The sequence below is a fragment of the Urocampus carinirostris genome, chromosome 7, assembly GCF_059441175.1.
Source record: "Urocampus carinirostris isolate Australia breed hairy pipefish chromosome 7, RoL_Ucar_1.0, whole genome shotgun sequence".
NCBI lineage: Eukaryota > Metazoa > Chordata > Actinopteri > Syngnathiformes > Syngnathidae > Urocampus > Urocampus carinirostris.
The window spans coordinates 22,578,303-22,592,588 of record NC_142355.1 but is presented as its reverse complement, the minus strand read 5'-3'; the positions used below and the strand labels follow the sequence as shown (position 1 = coordinate 22,592,588).

The 14,286-nt window shown below is 37.6% G+C and overlaps 3 protein-coding genes across 4 annotated transcripts in view; 1 reads left to right on the top strand and 2 right to left on the bottom strand.

Annotated features, from left to right (window-relative positions):
* The window catches only part of cib2 (calcium and integrin binding family member 2), a 38,189-nt gene that overhangs the window by 974 nt on the left and 22,929 nt on the right, over nucleotides 1-14,286 (top strand). The gene's annotated exons all lie outside the window — the stretch shown is intronic.
* On the bottom strand, nucleotides 1,026-6,126 carry idh3a (isocitrate dehydrogenase (NAD(+)) 3 catalytic subunit alpha). 2 transcript variants are annotated; one of them, XM_088340186.1, is made up of 12 exons: nucleotides 5,994-6,058; nucleotides 5,608-5,673; nucleotides 5,222-5,275; nucleotides 4,349-4,432; nucleotides 4,154-4,268; nucleotides 3,840-4,027; nucleotides 3,559-3,692; nucleotides 3,367-3,469; nucleotides 3,218-3,282; nucleotides 1,925-2,009; nucleotides 1,701-1,853; nucleotides 1,026-1,627 (listed from the first exon to the last, which is right to left on the bottom strand). In XM_088340186.1, the coding sequence occupies exons 1-12, from the start codon at nucleotides 6,018-6,020 to the stop codon at nucleotides 1,547-1,549; spliced, it is 1,155 nt and encodes a 384-aa protein (XP_088196312.1). In that variant the 5' UTR covers nucleotides 6,021-6,058; the 3' UTR covers nucleotides 1,026-1,546. The 2 variants fall into 2 exon arrangements, with proteins under 2 accessions (XP_088196312.1, XP_088196313.1); XM_088340187.1 differs by lacking the exon at nucleotides 5,608-5,673 and having other exon boundaries at nucleotides 5,994-6,126.
* lrrc61 (leucine rich repeat containing 61) lies at nucleotides 6,693-13,940 on the bottom strand. The gene is made up of 9 exons (XM_088340189.1): nucleotides 13,755-13,940; nucleotides 10,104-10,199; nucleotides 9,880-10,026; nucleotides 8,049-8,109; nucleotides 7,777-7,862; nucleotides 7,628-7,693; nucleotides 7,472-7,540; nucleotides 7,251-7,376; nucleotides 6,693-7,175 (listed from the first exon to the last, which is right to left on the bottom strand). The coding sequence occupies exons 1-9, from the start codon at nucleotides 13,786-13,788 to the stop codon at nucleotides 7,069-7,071; spliced, it is 792 nt and encodes a 263-aa protein (XP_088196315.1). The 5' UTR covers nucleotides 13,789-13,940; the 3' UTR covers nucleotides 6,693-7,068.

Genomic DNA, 14,286 nt, shown 5'->3' with positions numbered 1-14,286 from the left:
TTATTACGTGTTTATCCTGGAGTCTCACGCTTAATTTTGTTGTAAAAAATGTTCACTATGTTGTTATCAATAACAAGAAAGATCATTCTAATTTATGGCTAGTAAACTATACAAGCAATTAATTGGCACTTAATTGTTATCAAATTGATATGGTCACAGCTTTTACAATCTATTAATCATTTAGATAACGAACCTTTTAGATAATGAACATTTCGAATTCCATAGAATAAAATATTTCCACTTTTTAAAAATTGTCTTTCATAATAGAAGTTAAAATATCCTTGTTCAATTGAAATCAAATATTTTGTATTGTAAATTTTCTGGTCCTGTTAAATGTCACGTTTTGTTGAGGATTTAGCATGTGTTATTACAAATTAGTATCAACACCCTGGCTTATACTATTTCAAAATAAATTATAAATGGTTTTGACCCGACCCCACCAATTTGCTTTACCTTTGAAAAACAAAGATGAACTTTTTTGGACATTGTACCAGGAACACAATTATTGCAAATGTTTGTCTTCTTTAATCGCTTATTTAAGTTATAATCAGTTTGTGCAGCATGGGTTAAAATCGATAAATGAATTATTGGAATCATGTTTTTGAGTTTTTCCTTGCCCTCATGTAGGTTTTTGGATCGGGGAATAGTGTAATAGTAGTGTGTATAGCCCTTTGAGACTTCTTGTAAAGGCTAGAGAAATAAAACATGACTTGGCGAGCCTTATACAATTAATAAAGTTAAAAAATTAAACTACATTAATAACAGCCATGTTGACTGAAAATGGAAATGTTGTTCCAATTTATACCAATGAATACAACAGAACAGTATGTAAGAACCTCCAATCATATCTCCAACCTAAAATACATACCAACCTTACACTTCGGTTTCTTTTTTTAGGAAAGTGGAAACAGTACATGGAAATATTCTTGGGTTGTTCTAGTGACACCCTGATCACCAACCGCAAGCCTTTGCTGTGAGTTGATGCCCTATTTAAATCATTGAATAATCCACATCAACAGTACAAATCGAGCCATGACAATGACCGTTTATTATTTTTTTATGGAGTGTGCCGATATTTTGTTCACAGCATGAAAACAAAAATTTAAGCAGTTGAAGTGTTGTAAGACATAAACAAGTTGAATCAGCTCACATGATAACAATCAGAAATTTCTGATGTCATGTCAGCATTCATGATGTATTGTGGTACATTCGGAATAAATGACCCTAAACTGCTTTTTTTTTTTTTAAATCATTTCATTGCAAATTTCCTTTCCTGATATCCATCATATGTATTCATCTTTATATAATAAATACTTTCATATTAACAATAACTCATAACTTTATTCAAGTACAGTTCAATAGTAAGTTATAAACCATAGCTGCTTTACACACACAAATATTATAACTGTAAGAGTCCCCTTCATGCTTTCCCTCAAATTGTCAAATCAAATAAAGATGTTAAGGACTATAAATCCTGAGAACGATTTAATGACATTTTGGTTTCAAACGACAGCAAAAAAAATAGGCAACCGCTCAACTAGTATGATTAGAGATCTCGAACTCGTTGACATATCGCTTCTGTGAATTCGGAACATTTTGACTTGCCCCCGAGATCTCCAGTGAGCACCTACGAGAATAGAAAAGAAGGGCGTTACCATGACAACATTATTACCAAACTAGCAGCAGAACAAAACGTTTACCTTTTTTTCCCGAATAGTGTCGAAACAGGCTGTCTCGATCCTCTTGGCGTGGTCATGAAGGCCCATGTGGCGCAGCATCATGACTGCGCTCAGTAGTAAGGCAGTCGGGTTCGCCATGTCCTTTCCTGCTATGTCGGGGGCTGTTCCATGAACCTGTGAACACAAAATTCATGGCTTTGAAATTGCTTTTAAAATATAAGTAAAGAGAATATGAAAGGACATACAGACTCAAATATGGCAACACCGTTCGCGCCTATGTTTCCACTTGGGGTCACTCCGAGTCCTCCGATAAGTCCAGCACAGAGATCACTGAACGTAAAAAAATGTAAATATAAACATTCTTACTTTCTAATGTGTCCACAAGGTCTGATTACAATGAAAGAAAATACAAAAACAGTTTACATTTTAGTATTTGTATATTTCAGGGTCCTTGTTAAAAGTAAAACTGCTTTTTCAATACCAAAAGCTTGAGTTGTTGTTTTCTATGACAAAAGCTAGCTTATTTGTCAATGCCCAAAAATAGCATTCTTAGTCTTCTTCTGCACATAAAGGTAGCTTCAACTTCTACATGGAAGGTTAGAGTTGTGGTCCTATAGGACAAGTCCTAAAATATGCATTGTCTTCTTCTATGCTGATAAATATGTCATCTTTCTTTGGAAACCAACATCTCCTTCAACTGCAAAAACTAACGTTTTCCTTTATGCTGAAAGTGTTGTTCTTAAAAACCTAGCGTTGTGTTTATCTGCACAGAAAGCTAACCTCGTTTTCTTCTAAGGCAAGTCCTAAAATAAGCATCATATTCTTCTTCGCTGGAAACTAAAATCTCCTTTACCAAAAACTAACTTCTTATACGCCGAAAACTAGCGTTCTCTTGAGACTTTTGCAATTCAGGGCTGTATAAATAATCATGACTTGACATGACAATGTTGAAAGCTCGTGCCATCTTCTTCTTTGCCAATGATTAGTTTTTTTTCCACGCTGAAAGCAACCGTTGTCTTTTTTTTTTGTTTACCACAAAATGGAATTTTCTTCTGCGCCAAAAGGTATTGAAGTCTTTTTCTATAATCTAACTGCAATGAGACAAGAGCCTCAAAACAACCAATGTAACTTTAGGTTTTTGTATTTTTTTTCCCCTACAAATATTTTTTTTTCACTAAAGGGACTTATAGTTACTTCTCACTTGCTACTGAAATTACATCAAAGTGCCTAAGGGATTGCTTGAGCAAACACACAGGCCATGATTGGTCGTCACTAGAGGTAATATCTTGGGCCCGGGCCCGAACCAGAACCAGACCGAAATTCGGGCTTAGAAGGTCGATCAATAAATCGGTCAAATTGAAGCTTCGTGTTTATTTCGGGCTTGTTTATCAAATCAAGTTAATCCGTCAGGTTAAGGCGGGTTTGGGTTTACATACTCGGGACACGGGTTGGCTGTATTTTTCCAGGCCCAATCTTACCTCTAGTTCTTACTAAGCCCTTGAGCATTGTTTGTTCACATCAAAAATTGTATTAGTTACCTCAAAATGTCTCCATACAAATTTGGCATGACGAGAATATCAAATTGTGTAGGGTCCTGCACCATCTGTTAATTTGAAAATAAACAATTCGCTTTGTAGTTCAGATAAATAAATGACAACTATCGTAAGGAAAAAAATGTAAGCCTTACATTGAGGCATACAGTATCCAAATACATTTCAGTGAATTTGATATCCTTATTCCTTTCAGCGGCTTCTCTGCATTTTCGGAGAAAGAGCCCATCTGACATGCGCCTAATAATAATAGAGGACAAAACGTTATTAGCACATACAATGAGGAATGTAAATTAAAAATGTAGTCATTTTGATTGTGTTTGACTTACATAATGTTAGCCTTATGAACAGCAGTAACGCTGGTCCTCTTATTGTTTCTTGCATATTCAAATGCATACTCTGCTATGCGTTGGCTGGCCTGCTCCGTGATGAGTTTAATACTCTGCACCACTCCATCAACAATCTGCAATATCGAACGTACACCCTGGTCTTAATTAAACCCCACAAGAAACTTAAATGAGTGTCATTAAAAATATACATCTTTTGAGTACCGTTTTGGAAAAATAGTATTAGAATAAAAACATTTAAAATATTTTTTCAAGGTATTTACCACATGTTCAATCCCGCTATATTCGCCCTCAGTGTTCTCTCTAATGGTGACCAAATTTACATCCGTGTATGGGGTTTTGTAGCCCTCGATGGAAACACAAGGGCGCACATTGGAGTAGAGGTCAAAAGTTTTCCTCAGGAGAAGATTCATAGAGGGATGACCTGCAGCAATTGGTGTCTTCAAAGGACCTGACGAAAAAAGAAAAAAAACGGCAGTGTAAATTCAGTCTAATTGGATTTTATCCGATTAAACAAGTTACCTAAATGTTGTGCTCAGCAGTGGTAAAGAAATCATCGCAATAAATGTTATCTTACCCTTCAGCCCCATTTTGTTCCTGTCCATTGACTCTTTGGCATCTGGAGGGATCACCCACTTCCCCCCAGGACCTTTTATGGCTGTAACATTTCTCTCTTCCCACTGAATCGGAGCCTGTAATAAAAAAAAATCATTTACAGGAATACGTGTAAAAAAAATAGGAAAGCTCTTTTAAGTGATTGTACTGTGCTTACCTGAGCTGCATCAAATATCTTCATGACAGCTGTAGAGATCTCCGGTCCAATTCCATCACCGGGGATCAACGTAACAGTTTGCATCTAAAAAGTAAAGCATTGGTTAAAGGTTCTAGCTTACAAATTAAAGTAATCCCGTAGAACAGGGTTCCCTGACTTTTTCCCTACCATGGACCTGTTTAATGTCCTGCAAAATTCTTGCGGCCCAGCCCAATAGTAACATTAGGGATTCAGTGTCTTGCCCAAAGACACTTCGACATACAACACGGAGGAGCCGGGAATCGAACCTGCGATCTCCTGATCCCAAGACGAGAGCTCTACCTCCTGAGCTTCATCAATGATGGGATAAAACTAACTTCTATTGCAACCTGGTCATCCTGGAAGAGGGGTTTCTCGTCCTCGTGCTGAGGTTTTAAGTTTTTTGTTGCCCGCATGTTGGTTTAAGGTCAGGGGAGGGTGTAATTAAAAACTGTGCAGTCCTTTGAGACATTTTATGATTAAGGGCAATACAAGTATATGTAACTCGAGTTGACTTAAAATCTAAAGCCTTTTCCTATGTCATCAACCTCCCTAGTGATTAGGATTTGGTGCTCTCGACCGTGCAATTTGGTGATTTCCTGTTGTGCAAATATGGTCAGCTATATCATTGCTCGAATACAGTAGTATATTACCGTAAAACCTTATGTATAACGCATACCCAAACTTTTGAATTCTTGTGTGGGGGAAAAAAGTGTGTTATGTATGGCGGTATAAGCAAAAATGAGGCAACATTGTTTTTCTACTTTCTGTGTGGCCCGCTATCAAACGAACCACAGCACAGTACCGATCTGTGGCCCGGTAATTGCTGACCGCTGCTGAAAAGGAGTGACATACCCCACGAGAGAATGTCCTGGTTTCTTTTCTTAAGGCTCCCGCCACATGCTGTACCTGTCAAGCAAAATACATTTCAGCTGTTTAGGAAGTAAACAAATACTCTTAAGTCACTGATGATCAAAGACAATAACTATAAAACAGTAAGTAAGTAAGTATGTTGTGCTGTGGAAAAATGTAAAAATGTCATATTTGATCAATTCGAGTGAAGTTTTATGGCACAACAAAATATGATGAAAATTGTGTTAACATAAACTGGTGTCAGTATTTAGTAATCAGTACAATATGGCTACACAATCCATGATATCCAAGTTTGAAACCACTACGTCGTCTTTTGCTTTCTCACAGGTAATAATACACTGCTTCATACAAAGCTATGATTAACTTACTTCCTTTGGCTTGATTTTATCCTGGCCACTGATCGATAAACTCCATTTTCTGAGTAGGTTAACAATCTGCAGGTGAGGAACATTACATGGACAGTTGTAGCCTCCATGTGAAGTGATTCGGACAATTAGCTACCACATTAATATTTGGCTGTGTAGCATTTAAAAATAGGTAACTACGCATGTTTAACACTTTATAATGTGATTAGGGTTGCTATAGTAACCCATAGCAAGGGCGTGCCTGACAAAGTGGCCGGCTAATCTTTTCTTTTCTAATAACTCAAGAGAATAACAACAAAATAACAGACACCTATTGTTAATAGGGGGTGTTAAAGAATACTTATAGCATGCAAGGTTAATTAAACAATCACGGATCTTTCCATACTCACCGCTGACCTCCACGCTTTCCCCGCCATGCTTTTAGCTAGCAGCAAGTAGCTATCAAGGTCGATGAAGCTCAGTGAAGTTCGCGATAAATTTAGAGGATAACCGTTATAATTTTCAAAATAAAACATCCATGCGTATACTGTTATATTTCAAATCTTGAAAATAGATTTGTTTTTTTTTTACTTGTACAACGCTTTATTCTAATTTAAATGTATTGGCACAAGTAGTTAATTTTGCTTAAAATGACAATCATATCCAGTTCTGAAATATCCCATAATTTCCGGTTATTCAGTCGCAATATACGGAAGTACAGTCGAGGCTCTTATCATATTGTTATGCTATATAAATTACTCTTAGTTACAATATAATAAACAATAAACCTTCAATCTAACTTTGTGTGTCGTAATTTGGTGTGGTTGGTTTATCATTATCACCCTCGGTTTTAAAACCGTGTCAATTGTAAGATAACCAGAAAACTGATTGTTAATCCCGACGAATGAAAAAAAAACAACCCCCTTAAACCATTGTACTATAACGCAAAACTATTATAGAAAAATTCACAATTTACGATCATTTTCCATTTGCAAGGATATGAAAAATAATCACCAGGAGATGGCGCAAAAATCTTGTTAATCCCCTGGGACTAGACTCGTGGATTTCTGAAGCCAAATTAGGGAAAAAAATGCACACTTTTGCACCAGTTGTTTGTAATCAATCATTTTTATCGTATAAAAAATATAAACAGATGAACATTCAAACACTTTTCCCTATGGGTCAAAGAATAAAGCATACAGAAATGAGAGCTTCCCAAAATTGTCCAGCATAATGGAAAGGCTCACCGTAATTAATTGGAATATGTATACATTGTCAGCAGCAAATATGTATGCGTTAATGCAGGCTACAGAACTGCACAAAATGCAGTGCGCAAAGACTCTCCTGTCAACAATCCAATGTATCCTACAAAAGCACAATGCATAGTATTTAATAAAATGTGCTAAACTTAGTAATACTGCTGCACACATAGCACTTTCATTTGTAAATAAAATAGACAGTTTACTACACACGAATAGGTCAGGCTCAGATGGCGTACTGCTTTGTCTGCTTCTTTAGGCTCATTGATTTTTCGCTTTGGGAAATTGCATGAGTAGCCCTGTTGTCAAGGAGTCTGCATTCATGAAGAATGTCTGTAACGGGAAAAATGCATCGCATGAAAGGTCACGAAATTGCAAATTATGTGTGATTTTAGCAGGATAATTTACCGTTAAACTGTTTGTAGGCTTCTTCAACAATAGCGTTGTTGGATCTTTTTATTTCCCAGTAAGTATCCTCCACCCAAGGCTTGGAATCGTGATGTTCAACAAGTTGTCCATTCTTGTATAAACCGGCTTAGCATTTAAAATAGGGGGGAAGCACGATTTAAGTTTTATTCATCAACCTGGAGCAAATAAAGAATTTTAAGGTCCTCATTCAACAACTTTACCTTTAATGGTGTCATCGATGTCTTTGCATAGTTGGTACAAGTCACTTCCACGTCCAACAACTCTCTCTCCTACAATTGAAAAATAACCCAGTTTTAAGACTAACAACTAAAATGATACATAATTATAAACATTTATCAATAGATTGAATCTCTTACCATCTAGCACCTTGACTGTGGGGAACATCTCCAAAACAAGCGATCTATAAGACACGTGTCTGCACACTGGAACGATAGACTGATAGAAGTTTATTCAGTTGTTTGATAACCTCTCTATATGGCTTTCAGAGAAAGTTGTTTGAATTCACCTGGGTTTGAATAATTATAGGTGTTATCGTTGAGACGAATACTTTCTAGTTTTCTCAAAGACTGAAGGCAGACGAGGTTATCGAGGCTGTTGAAGAAGAAAGTGGCAATGAAAGGTTTTGATTTCATTACTGTAAAATAAAACCCGACAGCAGAATCTGCTTTTAACAGGTGACATAAAGTGATCCAAATTGAAATAAAACGCAAGGCTCAATTAATGCTAACACCAAAAAAATTACACATAATAAACAATCAAATCATCACTTTGGAATACCTGGAGATGAAATTTCCAGCGAGGTTTAAATTCTGTAGATTATCACAACTGTGCAATGGATCTGAGAACAAATTAAATAAATACACACAGTGGAATACAAAAGCAAAAAAAGTTACAGTTGTACTATAAGAAATTATTGTAAAGATTTTGTAGGTTGTAGTCTTTCTACAGACAAATAATCACTACAATACAGCCAGTATGAATCCATTACTGTATTTCTCGTGGCATTTATTGCATAAAAAATAAAAATTGAAAATTGAAACCAAATCCTAACAGACTACTTATTTCTGATTACCTGAAATTGACCCACATACATAGACGAAGTAAACTACTGGAGATTCAGGAGTGTAATTGCCCTTGAGACTCCTTGTGATTATGGGCGATACAAATAAACATGACTTGACTTGACTAAGAGGCCAAATTTTCTCGACTGCTTCCTTAAGTGGTCCTCAAATAATGATAAGAAGAACACCATCGATCCATCCATTATCTGCACCGCTTATCCTCAGTAGGGTCGCGGGGGTGCTGGAGCCCATCCCAGCCGCCCCAGACACCTTGAACTGGTTGCCAGCCAGTCGCAGGGCACACAGAGACAACTCATTCACTCAATCATTCCTAGGGACAATTTGGACAAGCCAATCAACCTGACATGCATGTTTTTGGAATGTGGGAGGAAACTGGGGTGCCCGGAGGGAACTCACGCAGGCATGGGGGAACATGCAAACTCCACACGGGGAGGCTGCGGTAGCTGGACTCTGCACTGTGGGGCTGTGCGCTAACCACCCATCCGCCGTTCCGCCCGTTAGAAGAACACATTTTGGGCCAAATGGGCTTAGATTTGTTAATCTTGTTTCATATCTTACCTTGTCTCTAAAAAAAACAACTTAATAACATAAATGCCAATGGAATTCTATTGTTACAGACGTTGCCCTACTTACGAACCAGACAGGTACCGGACAATTTGTCCGTAAGTTGCTTCGGTGCTACATTTTGTAAGTTTAAGGTTTTTATAAGTAACCTGTCTTGTTTTGTACTAAAAATAGAAATGTAATAAAATAATATGCTCTATAAAGATAAATAAAGTGAGGTTTAACTTACTTTTGGAAGATGGGCTTAAAGAGTTAGGCGCCTTCCTCCTCCATGGTAAAAAGTGGCGAAAAAAAGCAATCTAACCATTTTCTCAACCGCGTCAAGCTTTCTTATTCCACTTTAATTTAAAAGGAAACGGCTCGCCTCTTCTTTAGGCTTTACACCAACCATATTGAATGTATGCACGAAAAAGGAAACAATAAAAACGTCAAAGTTCTTAGCACACTAAAGATCTAGAGATACAGTACAGTCGACGTAGAATGTTTACATACGAAGTAGGAAGAGGAAGCAGATTTCTTTTACTTCCGAGTGGATGCTGGGTGACGTCTCACAGCGCCACCAGCCGGTGGCGCCAGAAAGAAACACTACTCGGAATAAGGTAAACACAATACAAAATCTAACAGCAATGTCCGGATATTTTTTGACAGCCCGAAAAAAAAGTTCGTATCTACCGTTTTTCGTAAGTTGAATGGTCTTAAGTAGGGGAGCGTCTGTATATAAAAAAGGCAAGAGTCTAAGTTTGGTCTTGGCATTGGTTGGGACAATGAGCATTTTTAAGTGATCAGATAATTTTGGTGGGAAGCAACCATCACTGCTTGATATTGATGGCACATAGAGCATTTTAAGTGATCACATAAAATTTGTTTGGACAAACTAATGATTAGTTGATACATCGATGCGATGGCTATGCCCTTGAAATGAGGTAAAATGTTTGAAAACCTAAACACTCCTGGATACATACCCAAATTGGAAATCCTATTAGAGGACAAATTTAGAACAAAAAGCATCCGAAGAGACGACAACGGGGCTAAACTGACTATGTTATTTCCAGATAGGTCCAATCTCTCCAAATTCATACACTCCCCAATACAGCCAAGATCGTGTATTCCTGTCAAGACAAAAAATAAATCATCAACTTTATCACAATTACAGTACACGAGCAAAAACAAAGTAATGCGACCTTACCTAAACCCCTGAATTTGAGAAAGAGTATGGACTCCAAATCGAACTCCCCTGAATGAGACTTGAGCAGCGCAGCGGTGATCTTCTCCACCTCTCCCTCTGAAAAGAACAAACATGAGACTGCTGCACAGCAAAACATCCAATGCAACATTTCCACACGCGCATCATTTGTGAGTCAACACTGCAGGAAGAGAACGCTGCAAGCAACTGAGTGTCCACTCGACTTAGTGAGGGGGCGAGTGGAAAACTCCGGCCATCCTTTCTAAACTATCCGAACATGCATTAGTATCTCATCCGGCAGCACCGTTGTTTAGTTTAGTGGTTCTAAAATAGGGGTACTAATACCCCTGGGGTTTGAAGATATTTCAGTTGCATCTATTTTTAATCACAGCACTTGAATCCCTTGTACCTAAAAGAAATATTAGTCCATTACCTGCACCGCTTATCCTCAGTAGGGTCGCGGGGGTGCTGGAGCCCATCCCTGCTATCTTGGTTGCCAGCCAGTTGCAGGGCACAGAGAGGCAGACAACTCACTAGCTCATTCACACCTAGGGACAATTTGGACCGGCCAATTAACCTAACATGCATGTTTTTGGAATGTGGGAGGAAACCGGAGAGCCCGGAGGAAACCCACACAAGCACGGGGAGAACATGCAAACTCCACACGGGAGGTTCAAACTCATGACCTCAGAACCGTCCCGCGCACGCGCTAACCACTGTTCCGCCGTGCTGCCCCAAAATATTAGTTTTGGCAAATAATAGAACTGTCTTTATTGTGATTGAGAAAAACTTAGTGTACATTGTTTACAGAGATATTAGATGTGGCACTCCAGGTCAAACATGTAATAAAAGACTTAAAAGCCAAAATAAGAGAAGAAAACAGAATATCATAGAACAATAGGATAGATGGGCAATATTCAGAATGTTGTGCTTATAGACTGGCTTCAGTAGATAGATAGATAGATAGATAGATAGATAGATAGATAGATAGATAGATAGATAGATAGATAGATAGATAGATAGATAGATAGATAGATAGATAGATAGATAGATAGATAGATAGATAGATACTTTGTTCATCCCCGAAGGGAAATTCACATTTCCAGCAGCATCCCTGAGCTGAGAACAATCGAAAATAACACGGGAGCTGCTGGAGTGGCTGCCATTCGTGACGGCGCCGGAAGAAAAGATTCAATTTGAATCATGTACAAACAAACAGCATGACATTACTCTCCAGCACTCACCCTGTTCATCAACCTAATGTGTTCCGCCCTGAACAGCTTTGCTAAAAGCAATACGAAAGCAGATGGAGGTAGTGGAAAATAAAACATAAGGACTCTTTGAACTCAGTTGGATATTTAGTAGAGAAAATATTTAACATTCAACTTTTTATGGACACCTCAAACAACCCCACCTTTAAATAAATCCTAAATTAAAATAAACATATCATGTAAGCAAATGTATCAAATACGCCCTATTTGATTCAAACCTTCCAGTGTGGAGTTTGCATGTTCTCCCCGTGCTTGCGTGGGTTTCCTCCGGGCACTCTGGTTTCCTCCCACATTCCAAAAAACATGCATTTCTGGTCAAATTGGCCTGTCTAAATTGTCCCTAGGTTTGAATGAGCGAGTGAGTTGTCTGTCTCTGTGTGCCCTGCGACTGGCTGGAAACCAGTTCATGGTGTCCCTTGCCCACTGCCCCGAAGATAGCTGGGATGGGCTCCAGCACCCCCGCGACCCTACTGAGGATAAGCAGTGCAGATAATGGATGGATTAATGGCCTATTTGATCAAAATTTTCAGTATTGAGTATATCGGAAAGTAGTGCAATGTATAATAGTGTTATAATTTTCAGAAACATTGTAAAAAAATAAGAATTACAAAATAAACTTTTAGAATAATAAATTTTCTATGAACTGTATTAGTCTTGTGTGCTTGTTTAGTGATGCGGTGGCTTGAGGGAAGGAACTGTCTATGAGCTTGTTAGTCCTTGTTTTTATGCCAATCCTGCTATTTTATTATTTTCTTATTTTACTACATTTTAACTAATATGTCGCACTGCTAAATGTCATCATAAAATGCACTTAAAATCTAGTCCAGTGTCCAAAGACTACCTTGTAAATATTTAAGCCTACATGTAATTATCATGACATTATTTTTTTTATCTTATCTTAATATTTGTTATCTTTTAAGTCTTTATTAATGTGTTAATAAAGAGAGCAAGGTCTACGGTAATCTTGTTGTAAACAACGTTCAGAACGTAGTTATCAATGGCAATCAAGACGATTCTAATTCTAATTAAAAAAATAATTCCTACATTGAGGATACTTGTCTGGTTTGACAGCTATAATTTGTTCATTGCTCATATATTTTTACTATAATGAAATTAGTTATATTAACAATTTGAAAATATAAAAGTAATTAACAATTTAAAAATACAAAAGTAACGTCAGTACAATAGAATATATAAGCTACAAAGAAAACAAGCAATAGTGTCAGCTGTATCCGAGAACTTTGCTTCTTTCTTAGGGTTAGGGATCTTATTATTTATAAAAAGTTAAATAAAATTTAAAAAAAAAAATACAGGAAATGAGGAAAAATAATAAACGTGTTTTTCAATAGACAATACACTGATTCAGGGTGTGCTTGGCCGAAAAATATACATATATCAATTAAAAAAGGTTGAGAAACATAGGTTCCCCTTATGTTTTTACATTTTAAAGAGAGCTACAGTATTTTCACAAACGAGTGAACAAGATCCATTAAGATAGAATCCCCTGGAACTCTTCCTCCGCATGACTATTTTATGACCCCGTCCCTTTTAATCTATTTTTATTACTAAAAGATCAGCAGGTTAATGGATAATAATTGCGTCATCTTCTATTTTAAATCATTCACGTTCATCTGGAAATATAGTGAAATATGACAGAAAATGCTAAGAAAACTCATCCAAAATGAAAGGCCATACCTGACAACTTCTACGTTTTCCCCTTCGTTTAAATGTTTATCATTTAAAATTATGTACGCCTTATGTACATTTTTTAATATACTGCTCCGTATAATAAGCAACACTAAATTTAGTGTAAGTGGGGAAAGAACTAAGGAAGATGTTGTATGCGTTGTTCATCTGGTAAAAATCTAATCTTGTTTGACACAAAGTATCTTTGTTTTTATTGTACAACGTATGTCTTGCTGAGAGTAAATAGGTGCCTCGTTCTGTTTGTAAGGTTTTTTTTATCGCTTAACAAGGGGAATTGCAACCATTAATAAGGGGAGCAATTGGCTCAGGTTGACAAGAATGAAATGCAAATCTTTCAGGAGTAATGGGATTTTTTTTATCCTTGTTCGGATAAACGGATAAAAAAACATGTGGATTGATGTATGTTACTGACCAGTACTTATAAAGAGCTAGCATATTTAGACAGCTAATGCTAGTGGGGCGTAATTGGAAGGAAACAGATGCTTGCCTCGGAGAATCTGACTCACTCACATCCACAGTGGGAGGCTTATTAAATCAAAAATGCTAATTGCTGCTCTGACTAGAACACTCTCGCAGATATGTTATGTAACCGAGCACGTCGCTAGCTACTCTAGCCAACCACTAATGTGCTAGCGGTTAGCACAGTAGCGTAGCAACAAGCTACGTAACAACTTACCTTGCTCTTTATTATGATCTCGCTTTGAGTCCATTCTGGCTAAGTTTACCAATCAAAAAGTTACTCGTTTTGATGGACAACGTGTGAGTTGATCTTGGCAGATAGTTGATATTATTATGGTGGGGGAGCGTGAAATTGGCATGTGTCCTGCAGTGTAGTTAGGATTAGTGCAATGGACGCAAGTAAACGTACAAATGGATTCCTGTTGCTGCTGTCCGGCCGGTGTGTGAGCCACCCAGTCGTGTTCAGTGTTGGTACTGGAGGGTCGACGGCAAACTGAAAGTTTTGTTTATGTGCAACAGGTTCTGCTATCACCGTGACAAATATTGGTGCATCTGGCAAGGAATTTTATCTTTTTACGATTGACTTCAATTCATTCATCCATCCATCCATTGTCTGCACCGCTTATCCTCAGTGGGGTCGCGGGGGTGCTGGAGCCCATCCCAGCTATCTTCGGGCATCCATCCAACTCACTTGATTATTCACATCTAGGAACAATTTTGACCGGCCAATTAACCTGACCTCCCTGAAC

Bases quoted from the DNA above. Each gene is read 5' to 3' on its own strand.
- idh3a (XM_088340187.1), bottom strand. From the start codon at position 6,119: ATGTTTTATTTTGAAAATTATAACGGTTATCCTCTAAATTTATCGCGA. The intron at 3,693-3,839 runs GTAAATACCTTG...TCGATATTGCAG, and splicing joins ATAGCGGGATTGAACATGTG to ATTGTTGATGGAGTGGTGCA. The intron at 1,628-1,700 runs GTAAACGTTTTG...CTATTCTCGTAG, and splicing joins ACACTATTCGGGAAAAAAAG to GTGCTCACTGGAGATCTCGG.
- lrrc61 (XM_088340189.1), bottom strand. From the start codon at position 13,788: ATGGACTCAAAGCGAGATCATAATAAAGAGCAAG. The intron at 10,200-13,754 runs GTAAGTTGTTAC...TGTTCTTTTCAG, and splicing joins AGATCATAATAAAGAGCAAG to AGGGAGAGGTGGAGAAGATC. The intron at 7,176-7,250 runs GTAAATTATCCT...TTCCCGTTACAG, and splicing joins AGCCTACAAACAGTTTAACG to ACATTCTTCATGAATGCAGA.